Genomic DNA, 20123 nt, shown 5'->3' with positions numbered 1-20123 from the left:
GGACTTGAACTGCTGTAGACAGGAGAACAGGCGGCCAGTGGAGAAGAGCACTTATGTCAGAGTGGAATAACTAGGCAGAGAGAGGATGGAAGGGTTGGCCTTGGGAAGAAAAGAGCCTCTGGCTCTGAGAAGGGAAGAGGTTGGTCGAAGACACCTATTGAGAAAAGGTGAGGAAAACAGGGAATTATGTCTAATGATGACTTTCTTCTCAGTCAAGCAGGCCCCTGCTGAGAGAGAGGATAAGCCGAATCGAAGGCGATGATACAGGTTAGGTGTTCCGCCCGAGGGTATGAGCTCCAGGACAGACATTCAGGCAGTGTCAGGGAGTAAAACTCGTTTTCAGTCCCACTGCTCAAAAGCTGTGAAATGATAATTGACCGCCAGGTGGCGGTGTCTGTGGAAGCTCACGTATCCCATCGGCCCTGGCGCCGGGGCGGAAGAAGGTGTGGAGCTAATTCTCTGATTCGCATCGCCTCTACTCTCCTATCCCGACTGACGTTGGATAACAAAGATGGCTGCAGGAACCAGCAATTATTGGGAAGGTAAGGGCGAGCGTTACTGTGTGGGTCTCGCCGAGAGGCAGAAGGGCTGGGTGAGGACGGGTCTTGGGGGAGGTGGCAGAGAAAAGAGCCTGACCTCCGGAGTGGCCGAGCCAACGGGTGAGGCTTGTCTAGTGGGAGCCCCGGGCCTGGGGGCTGAGGAGACCGAACGGTCTGGGGCAAGGAGTTACCTGAGAGGCTTCGGGACCTGGAGCAGGGGCTGGGCGGAGAGAGCTGAGCGCGGATTCAGAAGCAGAGGGTCCTGAGCCGCTGGAGGAGAACTGGGTTGAGAGGCTAAGCGAACTTGGGCGAAGGGGCTTGGGGCACGAACTCTGAGAGGAGACGAGTTTTGAGCGAGAATATCCCAAGCCCAGGAGGCAGGAAGAGTCAGCGTTTTAAGAGTTGAGGTCACTGTTGGACAATTGAGTAGGATAAGGGAAAGAAGGAACTTGTCAGTCCGGTCCATCGGGGGAAGTTGTATGAACGAAGTGTCTCCTACTGGGTCCCCTTGGCAGCTTCAGGCTGCGACTTCGAGGATTGGGTGTCGAGTCGCGTTTGAAGGCAGAGGAAATAACTTTACCCTCTGCTGTAGAGATGAGTTTGTTATAAAGAGAAAGTTGAGAGAACCCCTGTGAATTGCAAAGATTGCATTTGCTATATTTCTGCCAAAAAACCGTCTTGAGATTTGACAAGTACCTTTATTTACTGAAAATATGTTCTGATAAAGCGGGCTCATGTAAAACTCACTCCCGGACCACGGCGACCAAGGATGAGTGAAGGCTCATCTTTTTCTTTCAGTTGCCTCTTTGCTTTATTACAACAGAAACTACTCACTGAATCCTTTTTCTCTTTTAACCTATTTCCTGTTGCTACCCTCTGAAGTCTCTTGGAAACTACAAGTAACAGTATTGTCACTATCAGCCACTCGGTCTAAGAGCTTAATTCTAAGTTCATCCATAGTTGCCTGTCATATTTTCTTTTCTTTCTTTTTAATTTTGTTAATGTTTATTTGTTTTAGAGAGAAAGAGAGAGACAGAGCACGAGCAGGGGAGGGGCAGAGGGAGAGGGAGACACAGAATCCCAAGCAGGCTCCAGGCTCTCAACTGTCAGCACAGAGCCTGATGCGGGGCTGGAACTCATGAACCGCAAGATCATGACCTGAGCCAAAGTCAGAGGCTTAACCAGCTGAGCCACCCAGGCACCCCTTGCCTGTTATATTTTCAAAATACTTTTATTTGATGTTTTCTACTAGGGAAGACAGTTACTAGTTACAGAGAAGCGTGGTTTAAAACGTGTATTTAAATGCCTATTTGAAATGTGTGTACTAGGTAGAAAATACTTTTAAATTATGTACAAGTGGCTATTGTTATCTTTAATACTAGTCATTAGGCTATAGTGGGTTTTTTTTAAACATTTTTACTTATTTTTGAGAGACAGAGAGACAGAGCATGAGTGGGGGAGGGGCAGAGGGAGAGGGAGAGGGAGACACAGAATCCCAAGCAGGCTCCAGGCTCTGAACTATTAGCACAGATTCCAACGCGGGGCTCGAACCCACGAACTACGAGATCATGACTTGAGCCAAGTCAGACGCTTACCGACTGAGCCACCCAGGCGCCCCAGGCTATAGTTTTTTGAAGCTCCATTCTATAATAATTATAGCAGCTTATTATTGACAACCTACTCTGTGCCCGGTGCTTTAAGCACATGATTACTAATGCATAGAAAAACCCTGAAGGTAAGGAGTTTAAAAAACAAAAAGCTGAGGTTCATAGGTTAAGCAGATTTTCACTGAATCTCAGAGCCAGTTCTCAGAATCTCGGAACATTAGGCTTAGCTAAGATTCTAAGACTGTATTATACTGCTTCCTACTTCTGGTTGCTGATAAACATATTGAAATAATATTTTGTATTCCTTATTCATGAAAGATGAATCCTTACGATGTTCCTTTCTACATTTCAGCCCTTTTATTTTGACCTCCACTTTACGATGAATGAGAGTACTCACATCTAGAAGTAGCTTTCCAGACTGTGGCTTCTCTTCCTTAACCACTAGGCCAAACTACTATACCAGTGTTTCTGTTTGCTTCTGTTCTTTTAAAACTTAGGCTCTTATTTTGTCATCCTTATATTTGACCTTGTCGATCGCATATTGTTTGTTGTTAATTTAAGCCCCTCTAAGTTTCTTTCAGTAAACTTATTGAAAGACCATTTTTTTAATCCTTTGTTAATGATTATTTTTTCTTAAGCCTCAGTTACTAAGTCATTCTAAGAATTTCATAAGCTTTGGAATATAAAGAGATAGGAAAATCTCTGTCAAAACAGTGATGGTTTTTCTCTTTTATAAAGTTAGTTGGTAAGTTGGTGTAATGTTGGTCATAAACCATACTCGGTTTCTTTATGATTTGTGTTCTCTTCTGTTTCCCGCCAAATTACAAAATTTTAGTCATTGTTACAGAAATAATCCAGGGATGTTAGAACATTTGTTGTCTAGCTGTCTTTGGAATACCGGTGAAATTTTTCACCTCTCCCTGTTTCTCCCCTTCTTGACCCATCTGAAGTTTAAATGAGAGACAATTTGCTTTTCTGGGTAAATCTTTGGTTTTCTTTTTTAACATTCTTTATGGGAGAAACTACCTCAATTTATGATTATTTTCATAGTTTGTTTCTTCAGAATAGCTGTGTGATTTTTATGTCTGCTGATGGACTCTGTGTTTAATTATTTGCTTTCATGATTTTGTTAAAGATCTCAGGAAACAGGCTCGACAGCTGGAAAATGAACTCGACCTGAAGCTAGTTTCCTTCAGTAAACTATGTACAAGTTACAGTCACAGCAGTACTCGAGATGGAAGACGCGACAGGTATAGGTACTACCAGATTCTGTCTCTTATGCCTTAAACCATATAATTTCTTAAAAGCATTAAAAAATAAACTAAAATATGTAATTCTGTAACTTGGTCTATTAGTGAGTTTTTGATATTTTTTTGTTATTGTTTATATTCTAGTGGTTTATAAAAATTCTTAACCCTTGAGACTAGCATTCATTTGGGATCCTTAAGTAAAGGTCATAAGGATGTCAGGAGGAAAATGCTAAGGCTTAAGAATGAGTTTGCATCAGAGATAAGTTTCTAGTTCAGCCAGTGTAAGGAAATGTGGTTGATTTTCCCATGTTGTCTGTCTGTCTGTCTTTCTTTCATTTATTTTTGAGAGAGAGAGACAGAGCATGAGCAGGGGAGGGGCAGAAAGAGAGGGAGACACAGAATCTGAAGCAGGCTCCAGGCTCTGAGCTGTCAGCACAGAGCCCGACGTGGGTCTTGAACTCACGGACCGCAAGATCATGACCTGAGCCAAAGTTGGATGCTCAAACAACTGAGCCACCCAGGTGCCCCCCCCCCCTTTTTTTTTAAGCTTACTTATTTATTTTGAGAGAGAGACAGCACAAGTGGGGGAGGTGCAGAGAGACAGGGAGTGAGAGAGAATCTCAAGCAGGCTCTGCGTGGTCAGCACAGGGCCCGACGCAGGGCTTTAACTCATGAAACCATGAGATCATGGTTTCAGCTGTGCCAAAATCAAGAGTTGGATGCTTAACCAACTGAGCCACCCAGAAGCCTCTGCCCACATTGTATTTCTTATATCTTCTGATTGCTAAATGGATCTGAGAAACTACCCAAATGTAAAGTGTACATACTGCTATTCTGGTGTTTTAGAATGAATCTAATGCATTGTGTATCCTCACTATTAATCATCCAAGCTATTTTAAATTTGGGGGTTTTTTTTGAGAAGCTTGCATACTACTGTATTGAACATATGGAAGATGTATTTTTATCTTTGAATCTTATGCTCACTTAGGCCATCCCCTTGTTTAAAAAACTGTTAGGAAATATTCACAACACTTAGGAAGGTATGAAGAATAATGGATCCTCATGTGCCTGTTTCCCACTTGAAGAAATAATCATTACCAATTCAGTTGAAGTCCCTGTTATCATCCCATTTTCTACTTCTCCGTAATCTACACATTATGTTTGTGTTCCTAAAAAATTTATAGTATCTTACTAGTTATTTTGCAGCTCGTGTTTTTGTTTAACATTATCTTTGTGTTTAAGCTATGGATGCATTTAACTGTGGTATATTTATTTGCTACATGTAGTATCATATTGTGATAGTGTAATTGTGTATTATAATCTGTAGATGGACATTGTTTCTAATTTTTGCTAATTAATAATTTTAAGGGCTGACAGTGTTCATCATGTATCAGGTACTGTTTTAAGAGCTTTATATGAAGGCTGGTAGAACATCTTTACCTATAAAAATGTTTCTGTATATCTAGCAGTGGAATTGCTAGTAGTAGAGCTGTTAGTTGTTATCCGCTCTTTATTTCCCATACTTTTCTGAGGATTGACAGTGGGGTGGGATTATCCTCAGCTACTAAGAATAAAACAATAAATAAAACAATAAATAAATAAATAAGTAAATAAATAAATAAATAAATAAAACAAAAAGTATCTGGATTTGAGCCCAGATCTTTGTATCTTCAGAGCCTATGCCTTAAACCTTTCTATGCACATTCCAACAAAAGACTCATTTCAACACTACAGCCAAAGTATTGCTTCTTTTTAATAAGGGCACATTATTAAAGAATTAAAGATAGCAAGGCCAACATATTGATTCTGGGACCTAAAAGTAAGCTGTTGGTATATCACATAGCTTTGATTGCATTCCATTGCTTTGGACTTGACTTAGTAAGTAAAGAAAACGAGTGATGTTCTTTTGTATGAGTAAACTTAAACTTATTTTACCACAGCATTTTTCCTGAATTTAAGTCTCCCATATATACTATGCCAGTGAGTATACAGTTTTAAAACTATGAATTGTTAAGAGATACAGTTACATAATGATTTTTCTATATTTTCTGTGCTTCATGAACTTAATACTTTTACAACTCCTTTAAAGGGAAAACTATCTTGAAAACATTTCCTCAGAAATTCTACAACAAATTGGGACTGACTTTGTAGGTTCTTATAGCCTAACTCTCCTTTCAATAAGAAACGTAAGGCCAGGGAGGATCAAGATGCGATATACATTCTAAAGTGTTTTATTATTGCCCAGATTGAAAGCATGTCATAATGCATAAACTCAGTGGTGATCAGAATTCTTCGTCTAGGAGTAATTTTTTTTTTTTTTTTTACTTTCTCTATTTTGAGAACTTTATGGTCAGTGAATCATCACACATCTATAAAATGAATTAAATTTAACTGAACCTGAATTAAATTTAACTGAATGGTGAATATAGAGATTGTCTTCTCATTCATTCAAGTATTTAATGAGTTATCTACCATGTGCCAGGCACTATTCTAGGTGCTTGGCATATATCTGTGAATAAGACAAGCAGTTTCCCTCTTCATGAGGCTTACCTTCATTGACCCATTGTTCTTTTTCATATATCTGGTAGAGGAGGTTCAGCATTTTTGCCTGAGCACATTCTGAGAGATAACCACAGAACTTTGGGTTGGCCCTAACGTATAATAAAGAACTAGATATTTTGATATATTTTAAGGCAAGTAGCAAATAGAGATTTTTTTTAAGTTTATTTATTTTGAGAGAGAGAGAGAGAGAGAGAGGGAAGGAGGGAAGGAGGGAAGGAGGGAGGGAGGGAGGGAGGGGATCCAAAGCAGGCTCCCTGTTGACAGTGCAGAGGCCCATACAGGGCTCAAACCACGAACCACGAGATCATGACCTGAGCTGTAGTCAGACACTGAACTGACTGAGCCACCCAGGTGCCCCACAAATTGAAATGTTTTAAGAAATAAAAATTTGGACCTAGTTAAACATCTTAAAGTAGAAGTCCTTTTTATTAGCTACTTTTTGGTTATTTGATTGCTTATTACTTTTGCTGTGAAATTGTATGTAGAAAAGGGAAATAGCTAAGGTACTTTTTTGATGTTAAACTGATGACTTAATCTGTTTTCATTCACCACACCCAAGCACTGTCACAGGACAAGCCAAAGTCTTCAGTAAGATTAAAGAGCATAGTCATTGCCTGAGTACTTATCTGTTTTCAGTATAACTGAGATCTCTTTTGAGATGCTCATAGGATAATGCATACCATTTGTGGATCTAATGAAGGCTAGTGGTTTTTCTGAAGAGGCAAAACAAATTTTCTGGACATCTGGTTTTAGAATTTGAATCTGTCAAACATAAGTTTCACTTATAAAAAGTTAGTTTTTTTGACTGGTTATTCAGATTTTAGAAGAGCTCGCATTTTTTGTAAAACAAAACTGAAACAGTTTTGTAATATAAGTAGAAATGTAGAGAGTTGGTACTGAAACTTCCTTGCTGGACATGGCTATCTATATTAGACTTAAAGCCAGTACTGATTACTTAATAACTAGTTTTCCACGGATCATGTAAATCTTAATTGTATTTCTTTTCGGTAAGAGTCCAGCCAAGAAGAGAGAACTTAATTTGAGGAGCCATAATTGCTTAGGGGTAAAAATTTAAAAAACTATTCCCAAAGATCCCATAAAATAATCCATAATACCTCTTACACCTCCTTTTATATGTAGTACTACTTAGTTCTACAGTTCTGTTTCACATAATTTGTTCTTTTAGATTCAGCATTCAGTGGGCGCTGCCATAGCTTAAGTTACTTTCATTTGGGAAATTATAAATAAGCATTTGGAACTTCTTTACATTATTAAGAGTAGATGTATTAAAGCTCAGAAAAATCATATATATAATTATATTTTATACTGAATTTAATATTTGGGACATGTGTGATCTTTATAGGAAAACTTATATGAAAATTGTAGCTTCTTAAAAAATAAGTCTCTGGGATTCCACTTGACCTCTTTAAGAATCACCTTATTATTTTAAGTATGTTTTAAAGGATTCGGTTTAAGTAATGGATTCTCTTTACTGGTTCCTCTCTTTAGCTCTGACACAACACCCCTTTTAAATGGATCAAGCCAAGACAGAATGTTTGAAACAATGGCCATTGAGATTGAACAGCTTTTGGCAAGGGTAAGTACTTTCTGTGAAATGACTGTTTTGCTAGTTACTATGTTAGTCACTTGTTAGCTATGGTACTAGATTATATTAATGCAGACATATTTATTGAAATCACCTTTTCATCCAAGATATGTGCCTCCCCAGGACACTTGAATTTTCATTACAGCCATTCTCAAGTCTTTTGGGTGTTATTTTTAGCTTTATAGATTATTGAGGGGAAATACTGAATCCTTGCCTGTCGTTTTGTTTTTGGTTTGGGGGTGGTTTTTTATTTGCTTGCTGTTAGCCAGAAGCGCATACAGGCAAATATTTGACTTGTATCTCTTTATATTGCTTTTTAAAATATTTTATTGGTTTTCTTCTCCCTCCTTACTTCCTTCCTCTTCTTTTTAGCTTACAGGAGTAAATGATAAAATGGCAGAATATACCAACAGTGCAGGTGTCCCGTCTTTGAATGCAGCACTGATGCATACATTACAGCGACATAGAGATATATTGCAGGTAGTATATTGCACTGGAGATTTTTAAGTGATTGTAGTAGGTTTTTTTTAAATCCCTGAATAGAATGTATACATGTATTTAAGAGATTAAAGGGAAGAATCTTCTGAAATGATAAATATTATGCTGCAGAAATTTGTCTTGTTTTACCTTTTTTCCCTTGGTAGAATAAAATTCTGAAAATGATAGCTCTTGCTTTTGCCTGGTAAAAATGAGTAATATTCATCACTAGGTAAATAAACTTCTATTGTGGAAGACCTTGCAATTTCACTAGCAATAATAGTGAAATAGCCAGCTGTCATGCAGAGGCCCTAATATGGTGGTTTGGAGTATACTTTCATCAGGCCTTGAAGATAATGTGGAAGGGAGGTAATATACTATGTTTAGTGTATTGTTTGAGAAAATATTAGAAGTGTACCAATAAAATGAAATAAATTCTTAAATATTTACATTCAGAGATGTTAAAAACATCTAGTAAAAATAGGAAGGCAAATGTTTTTAATGTTGAAAAAATTCAGCAACATTTTCTAATTTTAAAATATAGGAATAGGACACTTTATTTACCTAATGCAAAAATGTGCATGTCATATTAAAAGCTAGCATCACATTTAATGATAAAGTACTGAAAGCATTCCCTTTGAAGAAAGAAGCAAGATAAAGATATCCACAGTCACCACAGATGTTGAATATTGTTTTGGAAGTTCTTGGTGGTACAATTAGAGATATAAATAAACAAGATCTAAATAATGGAAAGGAAGAGGCAAAATTTGCATTATGTAGCAGTGAGAAAATTAGAAACAAATTAAGTAGGATGGTGGATTACAAATTAACATATCAAAGCAAGTAGTTTTCCTACATATAAACAATAACCTGTTAGAAAATATAATAGAAGAAACTATACAATCCTTGTGTAAAAATTTAATAAGAATGACTAAGCCTTGCATGTATAAAACTTTACTGAGGAACATAAAAAAAAATTTAATTAAAAAATTTTTTTTAATCTTTATTTATTTTTGAGGGAGAGAGAGAGGCAGAGCATGAGCAGGGGAGGGGCAGAGAGAGAGGGAGACACAGAATCCGAAGCAGGCTCCAGGCTCTGAGCTGTCAGCACAGCTCGAACCCACAAGCTGTGAGATCATGACCTGAGCGGAAGGCGGAAGTCAGATGCCTAAACGACTGAGCCACCCAGGTGCCCCCCAAAAGGATTTAATTTAAATAAGAGAAAAAATTATTTTGCCTTTGGAAAGAATATTTCTCTCTAAATCAGCCTATAAATTGAGTGCCTTCCCAATGAAAAGGGGCTTTTTTTTTCTTTTTCTTCTTCTTTTTTTTTTTTTTTAATTAGCAAAATGACACCAAAGTTCATTTGGATTCACAGAGATACAAGTATAACCAAGAAAAAAAAAATGTGAAAATGGAGATAAGTAGTAAAGGATGACTAGTTCTACCAGATATTAAAACCTGTTAAGAAGCTAGAATAATTAAGACAGTTTGATTCTGGAGGAAAAAATATACCAATAGAACTGAATAGAGTTCACATGGAAATTTAGTTTCTGATAAAGGTGGTATTTTAAATCAGTGGGAAAAAGAGGGATCATAAAATAAATAGACCTGTAATAATTGGCTAATTATTTGGGGGGAGAAAACAAACTTGAATTTCTATCTCCGTCCTCTCACATCCAGAATAAAGTCCAAATGGATCAAAGATTTATATGTAGAAAAAGAAATTCTAAATGTTCAGAGTAAAGCATGGAAAATTATACATTTTGGGTAATAAAGAACTTTCTAAACAAGACCTAATAATGTAAACTATAACAAATGTCTAATTTACTTAATGTACAGAGAAATAATAGAAATAAAGAGATAACCTAGGGGTGCCTGGTGGCTCAATCAGTTAAGCTTCCAACTCTTGATTGCAGCTCAGGTCATGATCTCATAGTTGTGAGTTCAAATCTCTGTTAGTGCGGAGCCTGCTTGGGATTTTCTCTCTGTCCCTCCCATGCATTCTCATTCATTCTCTCTTTAAATAAATAAACTTAAAAAAAAAAAAAAAAAAAAAGATAACCTAATAGGAAAATGGGCAAAGGATACTAACTGGCTGTTTACAGAAAATGTCCAAAACCATAAAAAAGACGTTAAACCACATGCTGAAAGGAAAATATACCCATCAATATGAGATATGATTTTTCACTTGTCAGATGAGCAAATGTTGAAACATATGTAGCACATTATAATAATACAGAAAAATGAGTCCCCATCACTGTTCCTGGGAACATAAATTAGTGGTCATTCTAGAAGGCAGTTTAGCACTATCAAAATTTAAATGTAAGATTCTTTGATTCAGTTATTCTGTTAGGCATTTACTCTTTAAATACACTTAAAAAAGAGAAAGAAATTTCAATAAAATATGTATCTAAGAATGTTTATTTTTCAAACAGCATTTTTTAAACCAGCAAAAAAACAACTAAAATGTTTGCCAGTAGGGAATTTACTAAATGACAGTCATAAGATAGAATTCTATATACCTATTAAAAAGAATGTAGATTTCTATTTGTTAATATGGAAAGGTTACTTGATGTTTTATGAACTACTGAAAAGAAGGTATATAGCAGAATACAGCTGACCCTTGAACAGTGTGGGGACTAGAGGTGCCAACACCCCACCTCTCCACTCCTGTGCAGTCAGAAATTTGTGTATAATTTTTGACTGCGTAAAAACTTAAGTACTAATAGCCTAGTATTGACTTGAAGCCTAACATAAACAATTAACACATACGTTGTATGTTACACATATTATTCACTGTATTTTTACGATAAAGTAATTTAGAAAAAAGAAAATGTTATTTAAAAAATGATAAAATACATTTACAGAACTATACTATAAAAAACTCACATGTAAGTGGACCTTTGCATTTCAAATCTGTGTTGTTCAAGAATCAATTGTGGTATGATTTCTTTAGCATAAGTGAAAGAAATAATAGGTAAGCTTGTATATACAAAAACGTAGTTCCTGAAAGAAAATACAAGAAAGTGATAATAGTTACGAGCTGTAGAGCAGGATGGTTTTTATTTTTATTACTTTTGGTGCTCTTTTAGTATTCTCCCATGTTCATATATATTTTTGTTTTTAAAGGGCAGTAGGGGCTTTCTGGGAGATTGGATTATGATTTTCATTTTCTTCATATACATCTCTGAATTTTAAAAAGTAATGAATATTCCTTAATAACTTAAAAGTATGGTAGTAGAAAAAGAAAAAGGAAAATATTAAAGATTATTCATTACAATTCTTTTGGTTCTGTTCTTCCTTTGACTGGTTTAGGAATCAAATTTCTGTGGGAGTTCCAAAAAGATGAAATTTGAAAATAAGCCCCATTTGGTGTACACTAAAGAGTCCCTCAGATTTTATTCTAGGCTATTTGGAATCATTTTATCTTAAAATTATTTTCTTCTTCATAATTCTATCTCATAAGGTACTAGAAGATACAAGGATAGTGATCTAGTGCCACTATTACCCTACCACTGAATTGTTTTCATTTGAAAGAAGTTGGTCACTCTTCAGGAAAAGGATTATAATGTTATCTGTACTTCTTGACTGTTTGATTCTTTCTTTTTTTTTTTTAGAGGTTTATTTATTTATTAATGTTTATTTTTGAAAGAGAGAGAGAGAGAGAGAGAGAGCGCACATACAAGCTGGGGAGGGGCAGAGAGAGAGAGAGGGAGACAGAGGATCCAGAGCGGGCTCTGTGCTGACAGCAGAAAGCCTGATGCGGGGCTCGAACTCACGAACCATGAGATCATGACCTGATTCAAAGTTGGACGTTTAACCAACCGAGCCGACCAGGGGCCCTGACTATTTGATTCTTAAATAGCAGTCTTCTTGACAGAAATTTGTACAGAATTTCTTTGACAGAAATTCTTGTACAGAATTGTACAATGACAATACATAATGGGCTCAATAAAATGAAAATATATAATTAGCTTGTGTTGAGACTGGATGTTGATTTATTGCAGGATTATACACATGAATTCCATAAAACCAAAGCAAACTTCATGGCAATACGGGAAAGGGAGAATCTCATGGGATCAGTACGAAAGGATATTGAGTAAGTTACCTTTTATATTATTCTGTAGGGTGTTTATTCACATTTAGGTTTAGAGCATATCTGTGATTAACAGCAAACTGAGTAGCAGAACCATGATTTAGAGTTCAAGGTTTCTAATTCCTATTTCACTGTTCTTTAAACATTGCTGCTATAATATGGATCTAATCCACTTTGCTGGACTTATCTCTAGTTTCCCCTAGTTTTTATCATTGGCTCCTGCCAATCTTGACTTTACTCTTTTAATTTGGAGTCTAGCTTAGATGATATCTTCTGAAGTTTTTCTCTGATCTCTTAACACTCACCTTAAGAATTTCCATTAGCTGAAGCTGTCCATGTTTCCCTTTCTGATTACCACCTACCTCTCTACCCTCTCTTTTGCCCTAACAATTATGTGTGTGTGTGTGCGCGCGCGCGCGCGCGCGCGCACACACACACACGCAAAGACACATCTGTAACTTTATATATATTTTACATAATATATATATAAAGTAACCTTTATTTCTCTAGAATCTGAAATATCTGTGTTTTCTATGTTTTATTCAAACTTCATAGCCTTATGTCAAATTATTTAAGAACTCCCAATGTTTTTATGCTGATCTCAATCCATAATTTTAAATATTTGTTCTTCCATCCCTTTACCTCACCTTCAATAATATATTCTAGCATTTCATATACACATTTAAAATATTTTTCGCCTCTGACAAGGTAAATCCATTGGGCCTCCAATTAAAACTGAAGACTTTCCACTTTCGGACTATCTATTGATGCCTATCATTGTCTCACTTGTGAGAAATTTATGACACTTTTCATAAGTAAGTGTGACCTTGTATTTCATAAACATGTCTAAGATATTCATTACCATATGATAAACTGATATGTATCATGTATATTCTGAAAAATGTTTTCCTAGATCTCCTTTATTTTATTACACCAGTAAGACAGTTCAGCAGCAGAAGTAATTTCATATTCACTGGATTCAAAATTTTTTGCTCAGAACTCTAATTGAGGATTATCTAATTGAGGATTAAACATAACTTTAATAGTTATGTTTCTGTCCCCCAGAATTATCTTGGAAAATTAATTTTTATTGTTTGTCTCTGTTTTATCTCTTTTTTAAATGCTTAGTCTTGTGTACTTTGTAAAACACATGGGAGTAAAAAATCTAAACATTTTTGCCATAGTTAGGAATTTCGTAATATTTTTAGTTCTCAGGAACATGTAAGTCTTTTGTTTAATATCTGTACAGACTATTTACATATGCATTTTAGTGCCCCCTGGTGTAGGGGACAGCCTTTAATGTTTAGGCATTTTGTTTCCCCACAATTGGTGGGAATTGTTAGAATATAGCCCACTGTAATAACTTGCTTTCTGAAAGATAATCATAAAAGAAACATGTTCATCCATTCATTAAACTATTTCCTGATTACCAGCCATGAGTAAGACACTAGATAAGTCACAGAAGATGGTAGAAATGAAAAGACCAACTTAGCCCTCTAGGATTTTATAATATAGGAGCTAGAGGGAGTAAGACACATACTCAAATTAATATAATACAAAGCAGAATATGATTAATGAGATGAGATACAGTAGCAATAACTGACATTAAATTTAAAAAATTTTTTTTAGTTTATTTATTTCAAGAGAGAGCAAACAGGGGAGGGGCACAGAGAGAGGGAGAAAGAGATCCCAAGCAGGCTTCATACTGTCCACGCAGAGCCCCATGTGGGGCTCAAACTCACGAAACACGAGATCATGACCTAAGCCAAAACCAAGGGTCAGACGCTTACCCCACTGAGCCACCCAGGTGTCCCAGTAATAACTGACATTTAAAAGTTTTTTTGTAGTTGTACACTATTCCATATATTACCGCTTTTTTGACTTCATTCTTTTGGTATAGGTAGAAATCATTAGTCCCGTTTTGTAAAACTAGGTATTTAGAGACTTATCTAAGGTTGACTAGCTAGTAAGTGATGGGAGATAGATTTAAATCTAAATTATCTGTCTTCCAACTCCAGTGCGCTCTAGGTTATTTCATGCTGCTTTTTCTGAGGTTTTCTTTTCCACTATACTTTGCAAATTAACACTTCCCCTTAGCCAGCAGTTCAGTTTTATCAGTATGGCCCTCTTGTCTTACTGCAGTATATGTGCAGTTACTTGAATTTTTTATTTTGTTCTTAATACTTTATTGTGAGTAAAGACCAAAAACATGAAAGTGTTGATAGTAATGATAAAAAGCATTTTCTTATAAATTTTAATGCACTTGGGGCGCCTGGGTGGCTCAGTCGGTTAAGCGTCCAACTTTGGCCCGGGTCACGATCTCATGGTCTGTGAGTTCGAGCCCCGCGTCGGGCTCTGGGCTGATGGCTCAGAGCCTGGAGCCTGCTTCCGATTCTGTGTCTCCCTCTGTCTCTGCCCCTCCCCCGTTCATGCTCTGTCTCTCTCTGTCTCAAAAATAAATAAACGTTAAAAAAAATTTTTTTTTTTTAAATAAAAAAATAAAAAATAAATTTTAATGCACTTAAGACCAAGATAGAAATCCTTAAGTATGCCAAAATGGGCAGACCTTCAGTTGCATTTTAGCTCCATAGGCTCCAGTTGATAGACTGCATGTACCACTGTGAAGGAAAACATTGCATGGCAGTAGCTTCCCACCCCATGTGCTGTGCAGTGATCAGTTTTAAACTTTTACTTCCACTTGGAGACAATAAAGATACCATAATAGACAATAATAATAATAGGCAAAGGAAAATAATATTTTTGTTTAAGAACGTTGGATGATTTTGGGGCGCCTGGGTGGCTCAGTCGGTTGAGCATCCAACTTTGGCTCAGGTCACGATCTCACAGTCCGTGGGTTTGAGCCCTGCGTCAGGCTCTGTGCTGACAGCTTGGAGCCTGGAACCTGCTTCAGATTCTGTGTCTCCCTCTCTCTCTCTGCTCCTCCCCTGCTTGTGCTCTATCTCTCTCTGTCTCTCAAAAATAAATAAATGTTAAAAAAAAAGAATGTTGGATGATTTTGGTGAAAATAATAAGCATCCCTAAATTAAAGAGGCAATAATATTTATTTATCATAAATGCCATTTCTCTATTTTGTTCTAGGTCATATAAAAGTGGGTCTGGAGTAAACAACAGAAGAACTGAACTGTTTTTGAAAGAACATGACCACCTTCGAAAGTAGGTATTATTGTACACATACATATCATGTAGTTTCCTATACTTACTAATTCCTTTATTGACATAACAAACATTTTGTAGTGTTTTTTATAGCAAGCGCTTTATCAGTGCTAATTCATTTAATTCTCCTAACAACCCTCTTTGGTAGAAATGGAATTGTAACTGTTCCAGGTATAATTAGGAAAGATATTATGCTACTGAATATCAAAAATCTGCATTTACATCACTTATTATTTGTAATACATCTTTTGTCCCCTTAATGTTTCTTTAGCAAGTCTATTCCTCTAATACATTTGTACAGTACTATACATTATTAGTAATAATAATGATGCTAAAAATGACTTATGTTTGAGTGGTCTGTTACCACTTATTTATGCCAAGAAGCTTTATAAAGAGTAATAGGCCAGGGTGCCTGGTTGGCTCAGTTGGCTAAGTGTCTGACTTCGGCTCAGGTCATGATCTCTCGGTTCATGAATTCGAGCCCCACATCAGGCTCTGTGCTGACAGATCAGAACCTGGAGCCTGCTTCAGATCTGTGTCTCCCTCTCTCTCTGACCTTCTCCTGCTCACGCTCGGTCTCTCTCAAAAATAAACATGAAAAAAAATTAAAAATAAAGAGTAATAGGCCATACACCAAATCTTTAAAAATCCATCAAAAAGAGAATATCATATTATCTAAGAATTCAGAAGAAAATGCCTAGAAACTTGAATGAACTGTATATATATTTTAACACAAGTCACCATATTCTATCCCTTTTTCATCTATGTTTTTCTCTGCAAGCTACTGGTTTCTTTAATATTTTCTCTGTATTTTGTTGTAAAACTTAAGGATCAGAAAGTTACTTATCTCTGTGAGGTCAGCCTCAAAGCACTTGAGCAGCTAGTATCTATGATAGTTAAACATTACAAATTATGTTGATATTTGCTGCTGAATATCATAAGCTAGTCATGTCTATATGAGCTTAATGTACTATTCAATTTATTTCTCTTTGAAGATCACCACTAAATATAAGCTGTTGAAATCAGAACTTAGAAAAATCAAGACCTTTTTAGAAGCCTGAGTTCTTCTAGTGTTGGATATAGTTATTAGTGTTCCTTCTTAGTCTGTTGAATATTATTGATTGGCACAAGAGGGCAGTCTTTCCTAGAGTATGTTTAGTTTATAGTTACTTGTAGCTTTGGTTATTCTTTTTGTATTTGATAAAAGCCACCAGAATAAAGAACTTTGAATTACATCCAAAGCGATGTTAACATATTCTTTAGTTATAGAGTAAATTTAAGGGATAAGATACTTAATACTTAAGTATCTTATACAAAATAAAGGTTAGATTGCATCAATGTTTCTGTATTGTCTCAAAAAGATGTTTAAGTTAGAAATGCAATAGTTGAATTACTTTAGGAATGATATGTTTGTTGCTAAAGAGTATACCAGAGTAATTACATAAATTAATATCCTTTGTTTCATACTTTCAAGACACACTGTTTATTATAAATTTTATATGAAAATTTGCAGTTTTGCATTTGTGTTAATAATCAAAGAAAGCCTTTCAGGAGTTTTGTATTGTCCATTTTACAGAAAAAATACAACAGTTCAGGGGCACATAACTAATTTGTTTATGGTTATAAAAGTGATGAAAAGACTGAAAATCAAAATGTGTTTTCCATTTTTCTCAGTTTTATATATGCTATACTTTATACATATATATATTCCTTTCAATATTCTTGTGAAAAAGTTTGTGTGTGTTCATTCTATATAGAGAGAAACTGAGGCAGGATGAATTAAATGGAATATGAGCTTCTGATGAATCAGGGAAGTTGTTGAGACTGAAAACAAGAGCTCAGTCATTGCTCTCAATGTTGGATCACAGAGCTTCCAAATACATTTTGGAAAAATCAATCTTTTGTGTGTAAATTATGAATATTTGTTAGGTAATAAAATAACGTAAAATCATGGATGATACATGTACAAATAATACAGAAAACTCTATTTTTTCAATGTCCTCTCTATTTCATTGGCTAAGTGGTTTGAGTCACAATTGGCAAGATCTTTTCAGAACTTTTTTTCCATGCAAAAGCTATAAGTGCTCTTTGTAATAAAGTCCTTGATGTAGAAACTATGAATAACACCAAAAAAACCATTCAAATCACTCGTTAGTACAGATTCTCTAATCATTTTTTACTCATCAGTATATTGTGAGCCTTTTTGCATGTTATTTGATCATTTTTTATTGTTTTTGCATATATTTTGTAATACAGATAAACCAAAATTTAACCATTTCCTTAAAGTTGGCCTTTTGGATTATTTCCAGTTTTTATTATTGCACATATTGAAGTCTTTACAAATACCCATAATTACTTCCTTATGATAAATTCCTAGAACTGGAATATATTCATTTGTAAAGCTTTTGGCATATTACTGTCAAATTTTCCTCTGAAGGTTTTCTGGTTTAGAGAGCTATTAGTAGTATATATGTAAACATTCCCCAGTGTGCTCAGTAACACTGAAATTTTGATTTTTTTTTTTTAATTTATGGCAAGATAGGCAAAAATTTTCAGGTAATAGATTTTTTTTTTTTAATATGAGGAATACATTTTCATTAGAGAAAACAAGTTAAATGGCCAAGCAAAAGAAGCATAAAGAAGTAGTAGTTAAATTAACCTAAAAGTGATTATAGGGGCATCTGGGTGGCTCAATCTGTTGAGCTTCCAACTTCAGCTCAGGTCATGATCTCGCAGTTCCTGAGTTTGAGCCCTGCATCGGGCTTGCTGCTGTCAGCGCAGAGCCAGCTTGGGATCATCTGTCCCCCTCTCTTTCTGCCCCTCCCCCCACTCATATTTTCTCTCTCTTTCTCTCTCTCTCTCTTTCAAAAATAAACATTAAAAAAATTTTAAGTGATTATAGAAACCTATAGTGGTTATAGATTATATAGTTCATCAGTACCATTTGTAATTAATAGGCCAGATTTACTGGTAGGGTAATTTTTATGTTGATCTTTCATGAATAAAGGCATTTAATACCCAGTAACTCAGGTAACTAGTTTGATTTTGTGCAGTAGCATTGGACTTTTTATGGCTAAAAACATATGTAGATTTTTATTTGATTCTTCATAACATTTTTATGTTAATGTAAATTTCTGCAGCTTATTTCAAAAATATGTATTTTTCCCTTGAAAAAGATTTTTATAAATGAATGCAAACTTTAAAAAATCCTAACTTTGTAATTATTTTTACCAGTTCCCATTAACACTTTTTGTCTAAACATAAATGTTGTTAGCTTGTAACAGTTTATCTCATGAAAGATAATAATTTCTCTTCCTGTGGATAAGGTAGCTTTCATTTCTTACTTGTCTTTGAAATCTGAGTCTGTTTCAGTGTATCAGTCAGAATAAAATGCTGATTTTGCATTAGTGTCAAGCTTATAGCTATTTGTTTTTCCCTGGGCTATAATGTAGATGCATTCCTGTGAGTTCTTTACTTGCTATTTAGATTAATTTCTCTTCCTTTAATCTGTTCTTTTTCATTTCTCTCTTATATTTTCCTTTTTGAAAAAATATCTGAATTAGTTTTGTATTTTAAAGTTCTTTTTTTCCCTTAAAGGAGTTTTACCTTTATGACCTATCTCTCTCCATATTTATTTTATGTATATTTTTTAATGTTTATTTACTTTTGTGAGAGAGAGAAACAGAGCATGAGCAGAGGAGGGGCAGAGAGAGAGGGAGCCACAGAATCTGAAGCAGGTTCCAGGCTCTGAGCTGTCAGCACAGAGCCTGACATGGAACTTGAACTCACGAGCCATGAGATCATGACCTGAGCCACAATCAAGAGTCAGACACTTAACCAACTGAACCAAGAACTTTTTTTGTTGTTTCTTTCATAGCATTTATGAAAATATGTAATTATCTGTTTGGTTTTTGGTATTATGATGATGATGATGATGATGAGACTCTCCTTGAATGTAAGCTTCATAAGAGTAAGGACTTGGTTAGTCTAGTTCTTGGCAGTGTTGTGCCCCTAGTTTGTTATATCATAGACACTTAATATTTATTTCTTATATAAATAAATGGATGTAAACAGAAGGTATTAATTTTGGTTTCATATACATGTATATGTAGGACACCTGTTTCCCAATATAGGAAACGTGTTTCATTCATTTACTTACTCCCCAAATATTTATTGAATACATACTGTGTATAAGATACTGGTCTAGATGCTACATGTACATATAGAATCTGAATTTGAGAACTAAAGGGGCTATTATTAATGTGAGAATTATTAAAAATCAAATTCTTATATGGTATATATTAACAGTCTTTGGCAACATCTCTCTTATTTACAGATAAGAAACAAGATTCAGAAAGGACATAGGGTTTCATAACTATTTAATAATATACTAAACCCACATTTCCCAAACTATTTCCATATTTGTCCCACATCATATTGCTTTCCCTGTGACTTTCTTCTTTAAAATTTTATTTTTCTTGTATTAGGGTGCCAGCATGCATAATGCTATTAAGAGTTGAAAGATCAGTTGCTTTTCACTTCTCTGGAAAGCAAGTGACCTGGTCTCTCTGTATCTGTTTTTGTTTGTTTGTTTGCTTTTTGGGTTTTTAGTTTTTTGTAATGGGATTGTAGCTGTCCCTTTATGTTATGTAATTTTCAGGAAGAATAGCTTAAGAGTTAAGGCATTATAAAATACCTTAAAAAATCTAAAGAATTTGTTTCACATAACTTTTCAAATATAGGACTTGTTTAAAGCAAGTTACACTTAAATAAACAGGATCAGTTATAGTATTTTGAATTTGTTGTTTT

General features: G+C 35.3%; 1 protein-coding gene across 3 annotated transcripts in view; it reads left to right on the top strand.

Moving 5' to 3' along the window:
• Nucleotides 1–433: 433 nt before the first annotated feature.
• The window catches only part of GOSR1 (golgi SNAP receptor complex member 1), a 46634-nt gene continuing 26944 nt past the window's right edge, over nucleotides 434–20123 (top strand). For 2 of the 3 annotated variants that reach the window (XM_019429672.2, XM_053893242.1), the window contains exons 1-6: nucleotides 434–542; nucleotides 3282–3402; nucleotides 7468–7555; nucleotides 7937–8044; nucleotides 12052–12143; nucleotides 15240–15314. In XM_019429672.2, the coding sequence (XP_019285217.1) occupies nucleotides 512–542; nucleotides 3282–3402; nucleotides 7468–7555; nucleotides 7937–8044; nucleotides 12052–12143; nucleotides 15240–15314 (515 nt within the window). In that variant the 5' untranslated portion in view covers nucleotides 434–511. The remainder of the gene's footprint in view (nucleotides 543–3281; nucleotides 3403–7467; nucleotides 7556–7936; nucleotides 8045–12051; nucleotides 12144–15239; nucleotides 15315–20123) is intronic. The other variant, XM_019429673.2, reaches the window with a different exon arrangement.

Source organism: Panthera pardus, unplaced genomic scaffold (genome assembly GCF_024362965.1).
Source record: "Panthera pardus isolate Hobbes unplaced genomic scaffold, ASM2436296v1 HiC_scaffold_3, whole genome shotgun sequence".
In the NCBI taxonomy this organism is placed as follows: domain Eukaryota; kingdom Metazoa; phylum Chordata; class Mammalia; order Carnivora; family Felidae; genus Panthera; species Panthera pardus.
Note: the sequence above shows the minus strand (reverse complement) of the source record. Positions and strands in the feature narration are given on the sequence as shown.